General features: G+C 38.8%; 2 protein-coding genes across 2 annotated transcripts; one reads left to right on the top strand and one right to left on the bottom strand.

The window, feature by feature from the left end:
- Positions 1–9,135, top strand: LOC132113981 (uncharacterized). The gene is made up of 10 exons (XM_059522079.1): positions 1–141; positions 446–558; positions 1,039–1,135; positions 2,019–2,126; positions 2,207–2,313; positions 2,422–2,536; positions 3,665–3,730; positions 3,810–3,999; positions 4,421–4,581; positions 5,603–9,135. The coding sequence occupies exons 2-10, from the start codon at positions 446–448 to the stop codon at positions 8,975–8,977; spliced, it is 4,332 nt and encodes a 1,443-aa protein (XP_059378062.1). The 5' UTR covers positions 1–141; the 3' UTR covers positions 8,978–9,135.
- On the bottom strand, positions 9,001–16,838 carry LOC132113982 (cell cycle checkpoint control protein RAD9A-like). The gene is made up of 11 exons (XM_059522080.1): positions 16,483–16,838; positions 16,296–16,366; positions 16,097–16,219; positions 15,768–15,882; positions 15,265–15,364; positions 15,055–15,161; positions 14,874–14,980; positions 14,166–14,230; positions 9,707–9,814; positions 9,431–9,629; positions 9,001–9,352 (listed from the first exon to the last, which is right to left on the bottom strand). Exons 1-11 carry the CDS (start codon positions 16,514–16,516, stop codon positions 9,230–9,232), a joined length of 1,152 nt encoding a protein of 383 aa, XP_059378063.1. The 5' UTR covers positions 16,517–16,838; the 3' UTR covers positions 9,001–9,229.
- Positions 16,839–17,415: the final 577 nt, after the last annotated feature.

Genomic DNA, 17,415 nt, shown 5'->3' with positions numbered 1-17,415 from the left:
CTAACACGCACACACATACACACTCATGCACACTCATGCACAACCACACACTAGCTGACTTTACAGCGGAAGTCTTTGTCTAAGTTGTCTTCCCTTCCATCAGAGGACAACGGCACCTTTGAGTTTGACAGAAGCGTGAAGGTAACTTGCTCTACTGACCACTATCTCACAACTGATTGCGTTTTTCTGTAGTTATACTGTATCAAAGATGATTCTGTGGTTAATGTGCATCAGTAAATAGGGTTTAATTCCAAATCCAATACATACTTTAGGCTACACATCAGTAAATACTAAAGTGTCATGTACTGTATATTGTGTCATTCAAATGAATTTGCTTTTAAAATGGCACTTGTTTGGTAACAGAAACAGGATTGACATAGAAATACATTCGACATCAAACATGACATCATGTTTCTGGATGCATTTTTCTCTCACACATGCATAGATGTCTGTTAAATCAGACCATAGCAAGGATGAGGAGGGTAATCCTGTGCCGGAGGTCATGGTTGTGGAGACGAACCGCTTCGGCTTCATTATAGGGAATGGAGAAACTGACAGGTCAGTGTTGATGTCTGTTTGGGTGGAACCTGATTTAAGTGTTTTTGACTGTATTTGTAAGCCCTAGTTGAGCACAGTGCATGCTATTAAATATTTATTCTGTAGTCAAATCATTTTTGTAATGCGCTTCTAATACCGTATTACCAATATTTATAATTGTTAACTCACGATTATGTTACAGTTACCTTCCGCACCTCTTACTCTTATTCTCTCCTTCTCAACATCCTGTCATGTTACCATAGTGACTTCTAGCCTGTCAGAGTGTGGTTTCCTGTTTTTTTGCGTGTTTGCCTCTTGTGACACTCATGCTTTGCTCTGGTATAGGGTGCTTTAGTGAGTAATTTAGGAAGGAGGGTAAAGGTGTGTGATTTTCTGCTTCAGTGGAAAGTATCGTTCACACTGACTCTACAGTGATGGTAATAGTGAAGTTTGCTGCTGTACTGTATGTGTTGGGTTGCTGATTGTGTGTGTTGTTGACAGTGATGCTCCATGTCCTGAGTTAGTGAGACACAGAGAGTCCAAGTGGCTCAACCTCATCACTCAATGGGAGCAAGTGATGGAGAAAAAGAGCAACAAGGTGTGTCTATCATGCTATTGTATACTTGTGTGTAAAACTGTATATAAAATCAAATATACATCTGGCACATTTAAAATATTAACTTGTGGCCCCCATCCATATCGAGGGACCAGAATATCATTCAGACGTTTATTATTTATTCAAACATGGAGTCCCAGCAATATCTGAGCACTATAATCACACGGAACAGCATCTGTCAGGCCAACTCTAATGTTGTTGTGGCAAGATTGGCATGGACATACAACGCATTTCATTCAAAAATGCTAAATCTTTTTTTTTTTTTTCATCATGCAATGATAAAATTAGAAATGTTTTGCCAACCCCTTGTGGAAATGCAAGTACACTTCAGCATACTTTAAAGAAAAAAAGGTTCATTTTAAATCTATATTAAATGCAATTAGATGAAGTTTAGACTTCAATAAGACTTCTAAAATTTATGAATCAATAATCAGTTAATGAATTAGAGATGTGTAAATTACCCAGATGTTTCACAAGCTGCCATTGGCTCAAGCTGACCATAAAGAAAATAAAGTCCAAACCATCAAACTAGTTTTGAAAATAAATGTATTCAGCTGTTTATGATCCGGTTGTCTGCTGATTTTTGTGTGAGACCTCATATATCATTGTCAGTCGGCCTACATATGATACAGGATGTTGAATGTCAAACACCGCAGACTGAGTGCCAAATTCTTCTTTATGTACCTTGATCAATCATACATTTTTTTTTGGATCATTATATTTAATGCAAAGGTAATTAATAACAAAACGTTTTATCCAACATGCTAAAATTACCAATAATCTTCCAAAGGTCATCTGCAGGTCAAAACATCTTTCATAGTCTTAGAACAGCTGACTGCATCGCTCAGCTCTTTCTTTGTCTCAGGTCAAAGGTCAGTGTCAGAAGGGCATCCCAGCATCCGTCAGGGCAAAGGGCTGGCCACTGCTCTGTGGAGCTAAGGGTAGAAAAGAAAAAAGTCAAGGACTCTATAAAGTAAGTGATTGGGTCATATTTGTATCCTATTTTGAATATACTCTTATAAAAAGCCTGTGTTTCCTCTGCGACTCGTCTAGCGTTTTGTCACAGCTCCAGATCATCAGGGATGGACCGATATCATCAAAAGAGACACAGACAGACAATTTCCCTTCCATGAGATGTTCCAGTCCAAAGACGGTCATGGGTACTAATACTGCCTTTCCCTTCCTGTTCAATGCGCTCTGCAGCATTATAATTCACAAGATTAGTCATAAAGCTCCCGTTCTCATTCGGTGTCTGCTTGCTCTCTCAGTCAGAAGGACTTGCTGGAGGTCCTGAAAGCGTACACTCAGCATCGTCCAGACGAGGGCTACTGTCAGGCGCAGGGTCCAGTGGCTGCTGTCCTTCTGATGAACATGCCTGCCGAGGTACCGCTTCTGTCATTATTATTTACTTGGTTATACAGTAAATAACAAAGAGTTATTAAAGATTAAACAACCAAATAATATGCAAAACCTATGTTTATAATGTACACCACCATTCAAACATTTGGGGACATTTTTTGAAACGAAGTCTCTTATGCCCACCAACGCTGCATTATCTGAGAAATAATAGTAATATTGTGAAATATTTTTACAATTGTAAATTTTAAATGAGTAAATGTACAATATATTGTAAAATGTAATTTATTCCTGTGATCAAAGCTGAATTTTCTGCATCATTACTCCAGTCTTCAGTGTCACATGATTCTTCAGAAATCATTCTAATATGCTTATTTATTGCTCAAGAAAAATGTATTATTATTATTATTATTATTATTATCAATGTTGAAAAAAGCTACTTAATATATATATATTTCTTGAAAACCGTGATAATTTCTTTTCAGAATCCCTTGAATAGAAAAAAAAACATTTTCAAACCTTTTGAGCAATTTAATGCATCCTTGGTGTATTAAATTATTTTTTAAAAATTTACTGACCTCATACTTGAAACTTTTTACCTGTCGTTTTTTTTTAAATAGCATGTGAAACAAATTATGCAATTTCAGACAGTCATTTACTACCATTTATTGCCACATGACCTCAATATTATTATTTAAAGTCCAATATATTATATATTCTACCCAAAATATATAGTCCATATATATAGTCCACCCAAAAAGTCCATATATATAGTCCACCCAAAAATGAAATGTTAATCACAAAAGAACATATTTTGAAGAATGTTGGGAAACAGACAGTAGCCAGTGACTTTCATAGAAGAAGAAAAAACACTGCGGAAGCAGTAGCTACCTGCAGCTGTTAGTGTTACCAATATCAGAATATCTTCTTTTGTGTTCAACAGAAGAAAGAAATTCATACAGGTTTGAAACAAATAGAGGGTGAGTAAATGATGACAGAGTTTTCATCTTTGTGAGAACCGCCCCTTAAATATTTAATTCCACGAGTGGTGTCCAGCTATTATAGCTGAAACTGTTATGTATTGGCTACCGCAGGAATAGTTTGATTGCTCGTATCCTTGATGCTTAATATGGCCTAATTGCTTGCTTTGTTCAGGAGGCGTTCTGGTGTCTGGTGCAGATTAGTGAGCTCTACCTCCCTGGATACTACAGCCCTCTGCTGGTAGGGCATCTTTACAGTAACCATGAAAACAGCTGTTAAATATGTGTGAAAATGATAATAGGCTTTTATTTCTGTTCAGGAAGGTGTATTATTCGATGCTGCTGTTCTCTCAAGTGTGTTAAAAAAGCAGTGTCCTGCCGCACACAAACACCTACAGAATCAGGGGGTGGAGCCTCTCATGTTTGCCACAGATTGGCTGATGTGTCTGTACAGCCGTCACCTGCCCTTCGACACTCTGCTCAGAGTCTGGGATCTCTTTTTCTGCTGTGGTTTGTTTTTCAACTACATATTTGCATGATTTAAAGGTGCACTAAGTAACTGTTGGTTTGATTGTGGTCTTGGACGTTCTACTGACACCTATTGGCTTGGATGTCAAATCATGCAAAAATATTCAGATACTGGATGCCACTGTTGCAATATTTGTCACCATTTGTTAAGCAACAGTAAGTGTCCGATAGTGTTTGCTTACTTCCACTGAATAGTGTGAAACAGGCCTTGTGATTTCAGCAGGGTGGTAAGCACAGCACAACTTGCATTATGTAAAATAAAACATTTGCTAGGCCACTAATACTTAAGTCAAAAGTACCATCCCTTCTTAAGTTGTATGCTGAGTGCACCTTTATTACACCTCTTGCCATGTTGAGCTGTTGTTGAAGTCCATGCATTGACCACAGCTTGTGTGTGTTGCAGGTGTGCGTGTTTTGTTTCAGGTCGCTGTGGTGCTGGTGCGCCGCTGTCTGGGAGAAGGACGACTGCGGAAAGAGTGTGACGGACAGATGGAAACCCTGGAAAGACTGCGAGGTGTTAAACAGCGTGTTCAACATGAGCAGGCTGATGCCTTTATCCATGAGGTAATATTACTGATTATTTCAACTCATCTGAATGAAGGCCTGTTCACACCATAATGTATCTCTGTATGGTTCGATCGATGCATCTGTGTAAGAAAAATTTCCATCGCTGCTCTCTCATGAAAGCGAGTATGAATATGGATATTTTTCTTACTCAAACACAATGGGGCTCATTCATGAAACACGAGCAGAACTAATTTTTGTGTAAATCGTGTGTAAAGTGGTTCTGGCGTAAATTCTCGGATTCATTAAAATCTTTGAATTTTCCAAATGTTAGTTGGTACGAAAGAAATCTACACCTACTCCCAGCCACGCGTAAATAGACTGCAATTTTTGCAGTCAAGCTTCATGTCGTACCATTTTCTTTTCACTTCGGGAACTGTTCGATTAACAGATGAAACTCCATCGACAGCATCTGTAATATGCTGCCTTTTTTAGGACCTGATACGCCACTACGTATGCTTGAAAATACAATTTGGTGTTTTGAATTAACTTCTGATAATAAAACTTCAATTTCTGCATCTGAGAAATGTTTCTTTTTCATTCGCTTTTGAGAAGACATGTTGAAATCCTTCGTTTGGTGTCTTAACATAATGCCCATATATAGTTGTCAGTCGGATTTAATGGGCGGGACTTATGGTAATTGAGAATGAGCGTGCATGCGCGTCCTATTTACGACTGATTGGAATTCATTAACACACACATTTCACCCTCAAATCTGACGTTTACGAAGTATTTGTGAATCAGGAGAAGAGTTTTCAGGAAAATCACTCACATATTTACTCGTATATTTACGAATGTTTCATGAATGAGACCGATTGATTGTAGTTCGTCACATGTATTCAATTCATTGACCAACAGAAAACTGCTTGGTATGAAAGTGACTTCACATCACTACACTATTGACAATGGACCCACATCTAATTTTGCCAATGCAACCATGCAAAAGCTTTCATTGTGTTGGAGTGAACAGGCCTTAATTCCTGATAGACTTCTTTACTCTAAACCACTGTTATACCCTCAGGTATGCTCGGTGTCCCTGTCCTGGGCGGACCTGCAAAAACAAACTGAGAAAGAGCTGGAGAAATGGAAAAAAGAGAGACCAAACTCGACCTTTGACCCGCGAGGGCGCTGTCACGGATACCGAATGGCATGGGAGAGAGCGCAGGACAAACAAAAGGAACATGAAAAGAAGGAGCGACCGAAGGGGAGCCTGACTCTTCCTCTCGTGCGCTCACATTCTTCTCTTTCTCCTTCAATTCTGCGCAAGAAATGGAGGAAGAGGAGCAGTAAGACTGACACAGAGGAGTGGGACGGAGGGGGGAGAAAATTCTCGCAAAGTTTGATGGAGGAGAGCGACGAGGAGGAGGTGAGGAGGAGGAGTGTGTGCGGTATCGTTGGGGAGCAAAGGGCCAAAAGGGACAGGCTAGCAGACGAACTCTGCACACACAAAGATCACAGCACACATCCCAGCATCTCAGTGGTGGTGTCCTCCACTATTGACTGTGATGTTTTTGAGACAGAGCATACAGAAACATCTTTGAACCAACGACAAGATAATTCAGAAACAACACGAGGTGAAGAGAAAGACAGGACCACTGGGTGTGAGGTTGAGGAAAGCATACAGACACATCATCACATACAGGACACAAATCAAGATGTACAGTGTACAGAAATGCAAGGACATCAGGTTGAACAGAATATAGAAAAAGAGAAAATTCAAGATGATCAGAACACAAATCAAAATGAACAGAATACAGACAAACAGACGTGTCAGGATGAACAGACTGAGAGAAATTTAGAGACAGGTGGGGAAAGTACATCACAGGAAGAAGACCCACAGACTGACTCCAGTAAACAGGAAGAGGAAATACGAACAGAATACTGCAAACAAGAAGAAGAAACTGAAGATGTGTTGCCAAACATCATAGTGACTGAAGAAAATGAGGAAAATATCCCAGAGAAAGAGGTACAGATACATGCTGTCCAGGATCAAACATCTAAAGATCAACATGAACATTTGGAAAGGCCAGAAGACAGTTTGTTCATCCACACAGCTATAGAGGAAGCTGAGGAGACTCTGCATGTTTGTGAAAACCGTGCTGATGCAGACAAGGAGGAAGGGATTCAGCAAGAGTTTGATGTTCTCCCTGAGGAGACCGCAGAGATTTCAGACCCGTTAAAGATGTATGAGGAGAAAGATGACAAGATATTGGAGGATGACAGACAAGATATAAGCTTAGAAGAGAGTGACAATTCCTCTCATAGTGCTGGTAAAGAAACATTGCACCCATCTGAAGCAGCGCTAACATCAACCTCTTTAAAAATAGAACAAGAAAGTGAAACCGAGCATCTGGAAAGATCAGCAGATCCTCTACAGCAATCCCAATGCGACCTAGAGCACAGTGACATGGATGCTACTGTTACTTTCGAAGAGATGGAGCATTGTCCAACAGATTCCACAGTGGAGGATGCAGTAGGATCTGGCAACCCAGAGCAAAGTGAAGTGGATTCTGCTGATGGCACCATCATCCTTGAACCTCAGGAGGAGGATGTGTCAGTAGCATCTACACACTCTGTTGCCACATGTAGTAATAAAGAAATAATTGAGATCAATCCCAAAAATAGTGAAGTAAATGAATCACTTGAAGCTGAAAATACAGCATGTTGTGAAGCCAATACTGATGAATCATGCAATCGCACAAACAATGTAGAGGATGATATTTGTAGATCGGTTTATGCAGAAAGCAACCAAATACATGCTGCACCTGGATCAGGAAACCCTGAATGCAACAGAATAGACATCACTGCTCAATCTGGCAACCCAGAGAGTAACAGTGTGCCTGTTACAAGTGAATCTGGCAACCCAGAGAGCAACGATGTGCCTGATACAAGTGAATCTGGCAACCCAGAGAGCAACGATTTGTCCGTTTCAAGTGAATCTGGCAACCCAGAAAGCAACGATGTGTCCATTTCAAGAGAATCTGGCAACCCAGAGAACAACAACGTGCCTGAATCAAGTGAATATGGCAACCCAGAGAGCAACAATGTACCTGAATCAAGTGAATTTGGCAACCCAGAGAGCAACAATGTACCTGAATCAAGTGAATCTGGCAACCCAGAGAGCAACAATGTGCCTGATACAAGTGAATCTGGCAACCAAGACAGCAACGATGTGCCTGATACAAGTGAATCTGGCAACCCAGAGAGCAACAATGTGCCTGATACAAGTGAATCTGACAACCCAGAGAGCAACAATGTGTCCGTTTCATGTGAATCTGGCAACCCAGAGATCCACAATGTGTCAGTTTTAAGTGAATCTTGCAACCCAGATGATTCTGCTGTTGGCAACCTTGAAAACAATGATGTGCATGTTACAACTGGATCTGGCAACCCTGAATGCAAAATGACAGATGTTACTACTGAAACTGAAAAACCAGAAAGCTATGGCATGGAAATTGCTGTTGGATCTGACAATTCGGGGAGCAATATAGTTGGTTCTCCTGTTGAAAACCCAGAATATAATGATGTGAAAGTTACAACTGGATCTGGCAACACAGACAGCAATATTGTGGATTCTGCTGTTGAATCTGGCCACCCGGATCACAAAGAAGTGCATGTCACAACTGAATCAGACAACTCAGAGACCAGCAGAGAACATGTATCCACTGGATCTAGCAACCCAAAACACAATGAAGTTCCTTCTACAAGTGAATCTGGCAACCCTGAGAACAATATAGTAGATTCTGCTGTTGGATCTGGCAACCCAGATTACAAAGGTGATCATGTCACAACCGGATCTGACAACTTGGAGACCAGCAGAGAGTCCCTCTCTTCAATTCCATCTTCAAAATCCCCAAATGTCCCACCAGCTCACCTCTGTGTGCGCAGGACTTCCAGCTCGAGGGTTTTCTATCCCACAATCCTCTCTGAGGACACCTTCAAAGAGCCCCAGCAGCAAGAACTCACACATTCAGAACAGACAACAGACACACCAACACAAGACCCACACGCTCAGCCCAACCCACTGACAAAGGCAGGCACCCCAAAACGTCTGGGTCTGTTTCGCCGTCTCCGAGGGGAGACCAATAAAGCCCCAGTCCCCAAAATCCTCATCCAGGACTTCAGCGATAAAGAGGAGGGGCTGACCGCGAAAGAGAGGAGGAGGAAAAAGAGAGAGAAAGAGCGAAAAGAAAGAGAAGAGAAAGACAGAAAGAAACAAGAGAAGGAAATGGAAAAGGACAAAGATAAAGAAAGGAAGAAGCCTCAGACAAGAGGAAAGAGCTTCCAGGTGCTCAGCAGGAAGGGAGCTGATAATGCCGTGTCCCCCGGGAACAGTAACTCTCAGACATCTCACGGCAGGAGAAACTCTGCCCCTTTTTCTGATGGTTATTTTTAAATAATCAGAGACTCGATCACATGTTTGTATTTCGCAGTGGGAGTGAGATGTTTTAATGTGACTTGTGCAATGATCTGATGTGGCTTGTTATATTCACTGCTTCATCTATTAGTTTAAAACCATAATTATTTTCACAGAAAAATAAAATCAGGAGGAGACATCTGTGTGTACATGTATACAGCAGTCTTTGTGAGGTTAGATGTGGGAGTGTTTTTTCCACATCCTTTACGTCTGAGTTCAGTCGATGGGCGGTTATGATGTTTCTGTCTGATTTTCATCTTCACTGTCGCTTGCGAGCACTTCCTGGCTCTGCATCGTCTGATTGGGAAACTGAGAGGGAGTGGGCAGAACTGAACCGAAGAAAAGCGAACAAAACTGAAAGGAAAGAAAGCAGGGACTGAATATTGGGTTTTATAGTTTTAAACAAATGACTCATTTAAATAATTATTGCACCTTTTTGTTGGGAGGTCCGTCTGCAAGTGCTTGCTCGTCCTGCTCCTCCTCAATGAATGAGTGCTTTCTGTTATTGGTGGGCCGTGGTGGGGATGTGGGTACATGTGACGGTCCAGGAAGTTCACTGGTCTCCATGGCAATGAGAAACGAGTCCATGTCATCGCTCATAAAGTCATCAGGTGGTTGTTCTGTGTCAGGGCTATGAGAGAAGTAGTATAAAAGTAACAAATATAAGGTTTTTAAGATTATACTCCATATTTTATGATTTTTACTTACTGTTTTGTGTCGGAGTTGACGTGATTCTTTGGATGCGAGTCCTCTGACAGTGTAGCGAGGACAAAATTTGCCTCCAGAACACTGTCTGCTACACTCAGGATAACTGGACTTAAACACAACCACAGACACACACAAGTGAGAATACACCAATACACTGCGGTTTAAAAGTTCAGAGTAAATAAGATTAGTTTTTAATAAAGATGAGCTTTTATTTAGCAAGGATGCATTAAATTGATCAAAATTGACAGTGAAGACATGTTACTAAATATTGAAATGAATGCAGTTCTTTTGAAATTTCGATTCATTAAAGAAAGGAAAAAACATTACGCAGAAGGCTGTTTTCAACATGGATAACAATAAGAAATGTTTCCGCGTTGTTGGGGACGTTTTCGTCCACTAGGGGGTAAAGTTGAGTCTTATTTTGGCCACAACTTTCTCTGTGTTTGAGCTAATGGAATGATTTTTGGTGACAAATCTGAAATTTGAAATTTTTCAAAAACTCAACGGTATACAATGGAATAAATTCACTACCCTTTCGTTATGTTCGTGGATGAAAACATCCACTAAATTAAACCGCTGTAAAAATATTTCTTTCAATTTTTTTTGCATAAATCTATTAAATCAACCTCAGTCCTGATCAAAACTACCAAATGTTTAAAAAAAATCCAAGATTTTAATTCTTTAATTACCAAGTTCATAAATGATGTCACTGATTTGGGAAAAAAAACAAAATTACATATTTTCAATTTAAAAAGTGATTGTGGACTGGATATTTTTTTTACCTTTTATCACAGTCTTGGGTATGTCAAAGATTAGTAACAAGATTGGCTTTGATGCATTGTTAGTTTTTGTGCAGCATTAGATTTTAATTTTTTCTCCCTCATTTGTTGTTGGTGGCTGTTTTTGCCCCATTGTCTTCCATTATAACGACATTTTTTGATTGCAAAGCCATGGCACCATATAATCATGCATTCTTGATTGTTTGTGGTTTTCCCTTTTGGGAAGAGGTCAAATTTGTTATTTTTACAGTTGATCACTAGTTGGGACCATTAACCCTTTAGATAGGCCTGTGCAAAAAAAGGCTTAGTTTCTGGCTTGTATATGGAGTTTTATGGAGTATAACAGCAAATTATAGTGTTTGTGTGTGTCTGAAATTCTTGATTGTTGGTGGTTTTCCCTGTTGGGAACAGGTAACATTTGTTATTTTTTTACAGTTGATCACTAGGTGGGACCATTAACCCTTTAGATAGGCCTGTGCAAAAAAAGGCTTAGCTTCTGGCTTGTATATGGAGTTATATGGAGTATAACAGCAAATTATAGTGTGTGTGTGTGTGTGTGTGTGAGAGAGAGAGAGAGAGAGAGAAAGAGAGGGTGTGAGAGAGACCTTTTCGATTACCTTGATGTATCTGAAAAAATCTAAATATGCACCTCATGCTCTCAGAACTACATGGAGTAAACAATAAAAAAAGAAGTGTGTTTATGCACCTGCTGCCTTTTGATGGTGAAAAGTACGGATGGTCTATGTGTGAAATGCTTGTCTTTTCTTGATGGTAAAGCCAGTTTAAAACCTTAAAATCCTGTAAAAAAATCTACTTTGCATCAAATTTATGAACATAATGTATTATGAACCAAAATGCAATACCAACTTCAAATAAGCTGCAGCTCGCTGGAGGGGTCAAGCTGCATAATCATTTCTAAAACTTCAGTACAAGTCAAGCCCTTTCTCGTGTTGCCTGCTGCTCTTCTCATCATTAAATGACCAGCAGGATGGCATGCAAGTGTTTAAATCCACATACTTTGCTTTTGTTTAGTCTATACTTATCACCACCATCAAAAGGCAGCAGGTGCATAAATACACTTTTGTTTACTCCATGTAGTTCTGAGAGCTGAGGTGTACATTTAGATTTTCTCAAATACATCAAGGGAAGTGCGCAAAGGTCTCTCTCACGCACTCTCTCTCTCTTTCTCACACACACACATACATACACACACAATATAATATGCTGTTATACTCCATATAGCTTCATATACAAGTCAGAAACTAAGCTTTTTTTGCAAAAGGCCTATCTAAAGGGTTAATGGTCCCACCTAGTGATCAACTGTAAAAAATAACAAATGTTACCTGTTCCCAACAGGGAAAACCACCAACAATCAAGATTTTCACACACACACAAACACTATAATTTGCTGTTATACTCCATATAACTCCATATACAAGCCAGAAACTAAGCCTTTTTTGCACAGGCCTATCTAAAGGGTTAATGGTCCCACCTAGTGATCAACTGTAAAAAATAACAAATTTTACCTCTTCCCAAAAGGGAAAACAACAAACAATTAAGAATGCATGATTACATGGTGTCATGGCTTTGCAATCAAAAAATGTCGTTATAATGGAAGTCAATGGGGCAAAAGCAGCCACCAACAACAAATTAGGGAGAAAAAATTTAAATCTAATGCTGCACAAAAACAAAAAATGCATCTAAGCCAATGTTGCTACTAGGGTTGTGCCGATAGACGATAGTATCGTGTATCGACGATCGTCAGAGATATCGACATAAGCAGAATTCTCTGTCGATAATCAAGACGATATTAGGCTCATTTTCCTATTAATGTATTAAATTATAATAATAATAACTATTATTTTTATTAGGCTGCTTATTATAATTCGGCTTTTAAACTGCCCAGCTATTTCACTTAATTTCACTGCCCGCATTTCACACACACACAGGAGGATTAGAGCATGTAGTCGGTGAAGTTGTAACGCTTTGACTCGGATAATTCGTTAAATCCATGAAATGAAAGAGATAGAAAACGACGAGTTGGTGTCCCACACATTTAATGGCTGGTATACGGCAACGCGCTCTTCTCATACATGAGAGATTAACTCTTTCTTGGTGTCACAAATAAAGTAAAGACAAAATAATTAACAAGGCGGCAGAGCGAATTTATCATCCATAGTGGTTCTCACGTAGTCCTTTTCTTAAAGACTGATCACTTAACTTATAAAACACACTATGTGGTGATGACGTAGAAGGACTACGTGAGAATCACGGATAATAAGTTCAATCTGCCGCCTTGTTATTATTTTCATGCACACCGCACTATAATGTGATGCATGCAAAATACATAGTTTTGGCCGTTACAAAGTCTCCATCCTCAAACAGACGTACATCGTCTGCAGATATAAGGTATTTCATTGCACTTTAACAAGTAATCTAAACGGCCTATATACTGTATGTGCTTGTGCAATATATTAAACGAGCCCTCACTAACTGAGTTTAATGCCACTGTTATGTTAGAATGCATCACATTCTTGTTTCTGTGACGGTGCGTCAGACTCGTCATGAGGCGCGCGGACTGGAGCGCTGTATGACTGATGCATCAGTTCAATTCAACTTTACTACAAATATATCAACTTACCTGTTTTAAATACTTTATATTTAAATGTTCGTTTATGCCCAATATTAGTGATAAACTGTTGGACTTTAAATGAAATCTGCTCTTGATTTTCACCGTTGACTGATTTTGCAGAACATTTAGACTGATAACTTCCCTGCGCATGCGGACGTGCGATATGACAGTTGCGTCCGACTATGTATGAACTAGCTGTTTTAAATAGTATTTTTATATTTAACTTTAGTTAAATCAGTCAGTATGTTTGAAAGTATTTTTTTTTATTATTGGTGACTCCATAGGCTCTCTCTCGCGCACCTGCGCGGTTTAAAACACCAAATAGTTATGCTATGACAAGAACAAAGAGTCTCTCTCTTGCTCCACCCATGCTCGATAATATTGTGTATCGTCAATCTCACGGGCTGACGATATGACGATTTGAAAAATGACCATATCGCCCAACACTAGTTGCTACTAATCTTTGACATGCCCAAGACTGTTATAAAAAGTAAAAAAAAAAAAAAAAATCCAGCCACAATTACTTTTATATTGAAAATAAGTCATTTTGTGTGTTTATTCCCCCCAAATCAGTGACATCATTCATGAACTTGGCAATTAAAGAGTTAAAATCTTGGATTTTTAAAAAACATTTGGTAGTTTTGATCAGGACTGAAGTTGATTAACAGATTTATGCAAAAAAAATTGAGAAAAAATGAATCTGACACATTTTTACAGCAGTTTAAATTGATTGCATGTTTTCATCCCGAACATAACGAAAGGGTAGTGAATTTGAACAATGCACAAGGGTTAAGCAGCAAATCAGCATATCAGAATGATTTCTGAAGGATCATGTGAAACTGAAGACTGGAGCAATAATGCTGGAAATTCAGCTTTAAATAACATTTAAAATTGTAGTAATATTTAACAATATCACTGTTTTTACTGATCAAATTAATGCAGCCTTGCTGAGGCATCTTTCAAAAATATTTGCATATCCAAACTTTGAAAATAAGCTATGTGAACAAAAAGTTAACTTGGACTAGTTCATAAGCAAATAGAAACTAACCTGCCTGGCTCGTCAAAATACATAGAGACTGGAAGACCAGATGAGTCCGCAAATACAAGCAAACCCTGATGGAAAACCAGACAAAGAAGAGACAAAAACAGTAGTTTTAATGCTATAGCATTCTATGGTTATTTTCATAGCAAAATTAAGGTTAAAATATATTCACATATAAAACAGCTTATAACCTATTTAATATGTTTAAGATCCATTCTTATTCATTCTTTATTTTGCAACCCTCTACAGAAAATTAAATTAAATTTGACCCCATTTATGTTTTTACTGTAACAAATATCCTTTATTTTTTTAAACAAATGTTAAAAATCCTTAAAAAAAATTTGGCTCCAAAATAACATTTTGAAATAATTGTTGTACATAACACACACACAGACAGACAGACACACACACACACACACACACACACACACACACACACACACACACACACACACACACACACACACACACACACACACACACACACACATCAAGCAGAATAGCGAGCTGTTTTGTACAGATAAAAGTAACTGGATACAGATGAAACCGAAGTCTCAACACATTCAGCTTACAAATATATACTTTTACGGTAAACATAAGTTTGATGTTGGGGCCTTAAATGTCGTTTCAATCAGATATTTGTCAAATTGTGCTAGATTTGTTGTCTTTAAGGCCTGTCTTTGTTAGTGAATATGTGTGTGAGAACACACTCACCCTGAGCTCTTTGAGGCAGAAGGTGACACTGGTCTGAGAGCCGACGGAAAAATGATCAAACTCCTCCGAGCTCAAACACAGTTCAGTCATCATTGCTCTGAGAGAGTCTGAGAGAGGAAAACAGTTTTGACTTGATTCATTTCATGCACATCATAAGAATACAGACTGACATGACTGATACCTGCATCATCCTCCACGTGGTTCCTGAGCCACACGCGATCACTGCTCACTGACAGATTCACCTCCTCCAGAGACGGAGGGAAGTGCAGAACTGTGTCCACCATCAACCTACAGTGGACATCGAAGTACAACAGAAAAATGATTAAACAGACTCTGAATGGGAATGCAAATTGCTTGATATTAACATTGAGGTGTTAAAATGAATGTAAACCTGGGTTGAGCCTGCAGCACGTTTGCACAGCTCTCTTTATCAAACACAGCCTGCAAACTCTCACAATCCTGAAAGGACAAATTGTGTGTTTTCAAGAGCCCTGCAACAAACACACAAAGTTTAGGCGAAAATACTGTAAAAAATGTCATTTCAATGCAAGATTTTGAATCTATTTAGAAAAAAATAAATGTATTACTGACTGATTACTATGCCATAATAAAGGTTAATCAAGTCAATTTTATTTGTATAACACTTTCATAATTCTCACTTCAAAGCAGCTTTAGAAAAAAACATCATAATCATATTTAGCAGATAAGAACTGGCCGAAAACATAGTAACACTCTGTGATGATATAAACAATCAAGCATTTGAGATTTCTCGCTTTATGTGAGTATGCTGTATTCTTGCAGACAAAGTTGACCCCTTGCATATTCAACTTTATATAGAGAGCTGTGCGATAACATATATTTACATTTAATGCTACTAACAAAAGCTGTTTTTACCATGTTTACAGTGCAGAGTTATGGTCAGCCGACTCTTTTCACTGTTCAAATGAATACGGCATTTTTCTACAGAGCGATCCAGAGACGCCAGGGACTTGAACACAGCCTGAACGCTCTGAAGAACACAAAACAAACACAGACCAGCAGGAAAACAATCCCATCAAGACTTTGCCGTACATTAGTTTACAGTTTAGCCTGACTGAAAAAACAGCACAAGGAATATATAAACAACATTGTAGTCTATAAGTGATGCATGAACAGGTATTTAGCTTATTAAAAACATAAAGAGGAACTGCAGGGATGGAATGAACAGGACCAGGAAATGTCACCTTGATGGGCATCTTGCAGCGGAAGCTCTGATCTGCAGGAGCCTGATATCTCTGGAAGAAGAGAGGAGACAGCAAGAAGCAGGCGAAGGCTGATCGGGATGAGTTGACAGACCGCAGGGCCAACTGAAAACACAGGACACACACACATTACACATCATCTCAACACCTCACATCTGGCTACACAATCACAAACACGTACCCCATCCTCCCCAGACTCCAGATACAGCTCCTCTCCGATTCTTGACAGGGAATGTATGGCTTTGGCTAAAACTACAACAAGTGTGGATCAGTATTCTTCTATGCATAAATTCATTTGATAAACATGCACGAGAAGCCTATTTTACACCATTTTAAGTTTATAATGCAGCTTTGACGTCGGTTATTACCTTTCACGTTTCCTCCGGTAGCAACACAATCCATTATGTTTTGCTTGTGAACAATATTACTTTTAAACAGAGTTTACATAAAGTTTCCAGCGCCAGGAGCAGAAGTTTTAATGACGAACCACGGAATCGTCCACATTGCGCCAGTGGCCATTATAACGCAGGAAATTAATCGTGAAGAAAAGTTAAGAGCTGTTGTCTCTTATCGCGTAACTGATGGTACACCATTCAGACAAAAGTAAATTTATTAAAAGCGGATATTAATTCAAGGATTTGGCAGGTGTGCGCCACTGTTTACTTCGAATCCGACATGAGGCGCGTATTTTCTGCTCTGGCCAATCAGCGCGAGGGATCGGATAGACGGCGTTTGCGTCATAACGAAGCGCCCACGTACGAAAGTATACGTACATGAAACGAGCAGCATACAAATCTATGATAAAAATGCGTAAAGAAAGAGTTTAAATATGAGATAACAGGTTCTGCCTCTCAATTTTAATCATAATACAATTCATGTGAAAGCAGCACCATCTCACGATTCATATTGCTTATGTTAAAACATTAAATGAGGCGCTTTCTCACTTTACAATAAACACCCGTTCAAAATTTGCTTAGATTAAGGGTCTTTTACGCCAAATTATACTCTTGCATAGTACATAAAATTTTTTTTTTTTTTAAAGTAATAGTGTGTATTTTAGTTTAAGTTAACATGATATTGTTTGATGTGAATATGAATTGTTTGATACAACACCTGTTTATCTAACTTAAGGTTACATAATTTTACATCATGAATCTGATGTGTGATTTCAGATTACCATAATTATTTCATTGTAACTACACTTCATTCTTTTTTACTTTCTATAAATATGAAAGTAAATCTAGAGTGATCCACCTAAATACCATATTTACTACAATTAATTGGTGTACTAGTTTAGAATT

Source organism: Carassius carassius, chromosome 33 (genome assembly GCF_963082965.1).
Source record: "Carassius carassius chromosome 33, fCarCar2.1, whole genome shotgun sequence".
NCBI lineage: Eukaryota > Metazoa > Chordata > Actinopteri > Cypriniformes > Cyprinidae > Carassius > Carassius carassius.
Note: the sequence above shows the minus strand (reverse complement) of the source record. Positions and strands in the feature narration are given on the sequence as shown.

Bases quoted from the DNA above. Each gene is read 5' to 3' on its own strand.
- LOC132113981 (XM_059522079.1), top strand. From the start codon at position 446: ATGTCTGTTAAATCAGACCATAGCAAGGATGAGGAGGGTAATCCTGTG. The intron at 2,314-2,421 runs GTACTAATACTG...TTGCTCTCTCAG, and splicing joins CAGTCCAAAGACGGTCATGG to TCAGAAGGACTTGCTGGAGG. The intron at 2,537-3,664 runs GTACCGCTTCTG...TGCTTTGTTCAG, and splicing joins TGATGAACATGCCTGCCGAG to GAGGCGTTCTGGTGTCTGGT.
- LOC132113982 (XM_059522080.1), bottom strand. From the start codon at position 16,516: ATGGATTGTGTTGCTACCGGAGGAAACGTGAAAG. The intron at 15,365-15,767 runs GTAAAAACAGCT...TGTTTGTTGCAG, and splicing joins AACTCTGCACTGTAAACATG to GGCTCTTGAAAACACACAAT. The intron at 9,630-9,706 runs GTAAGTAAAAAT...CTTCTCTCATAG, and splicing joins GTCAACTCCGACACAAAACA to CCCTGACACAGAACAACCAC.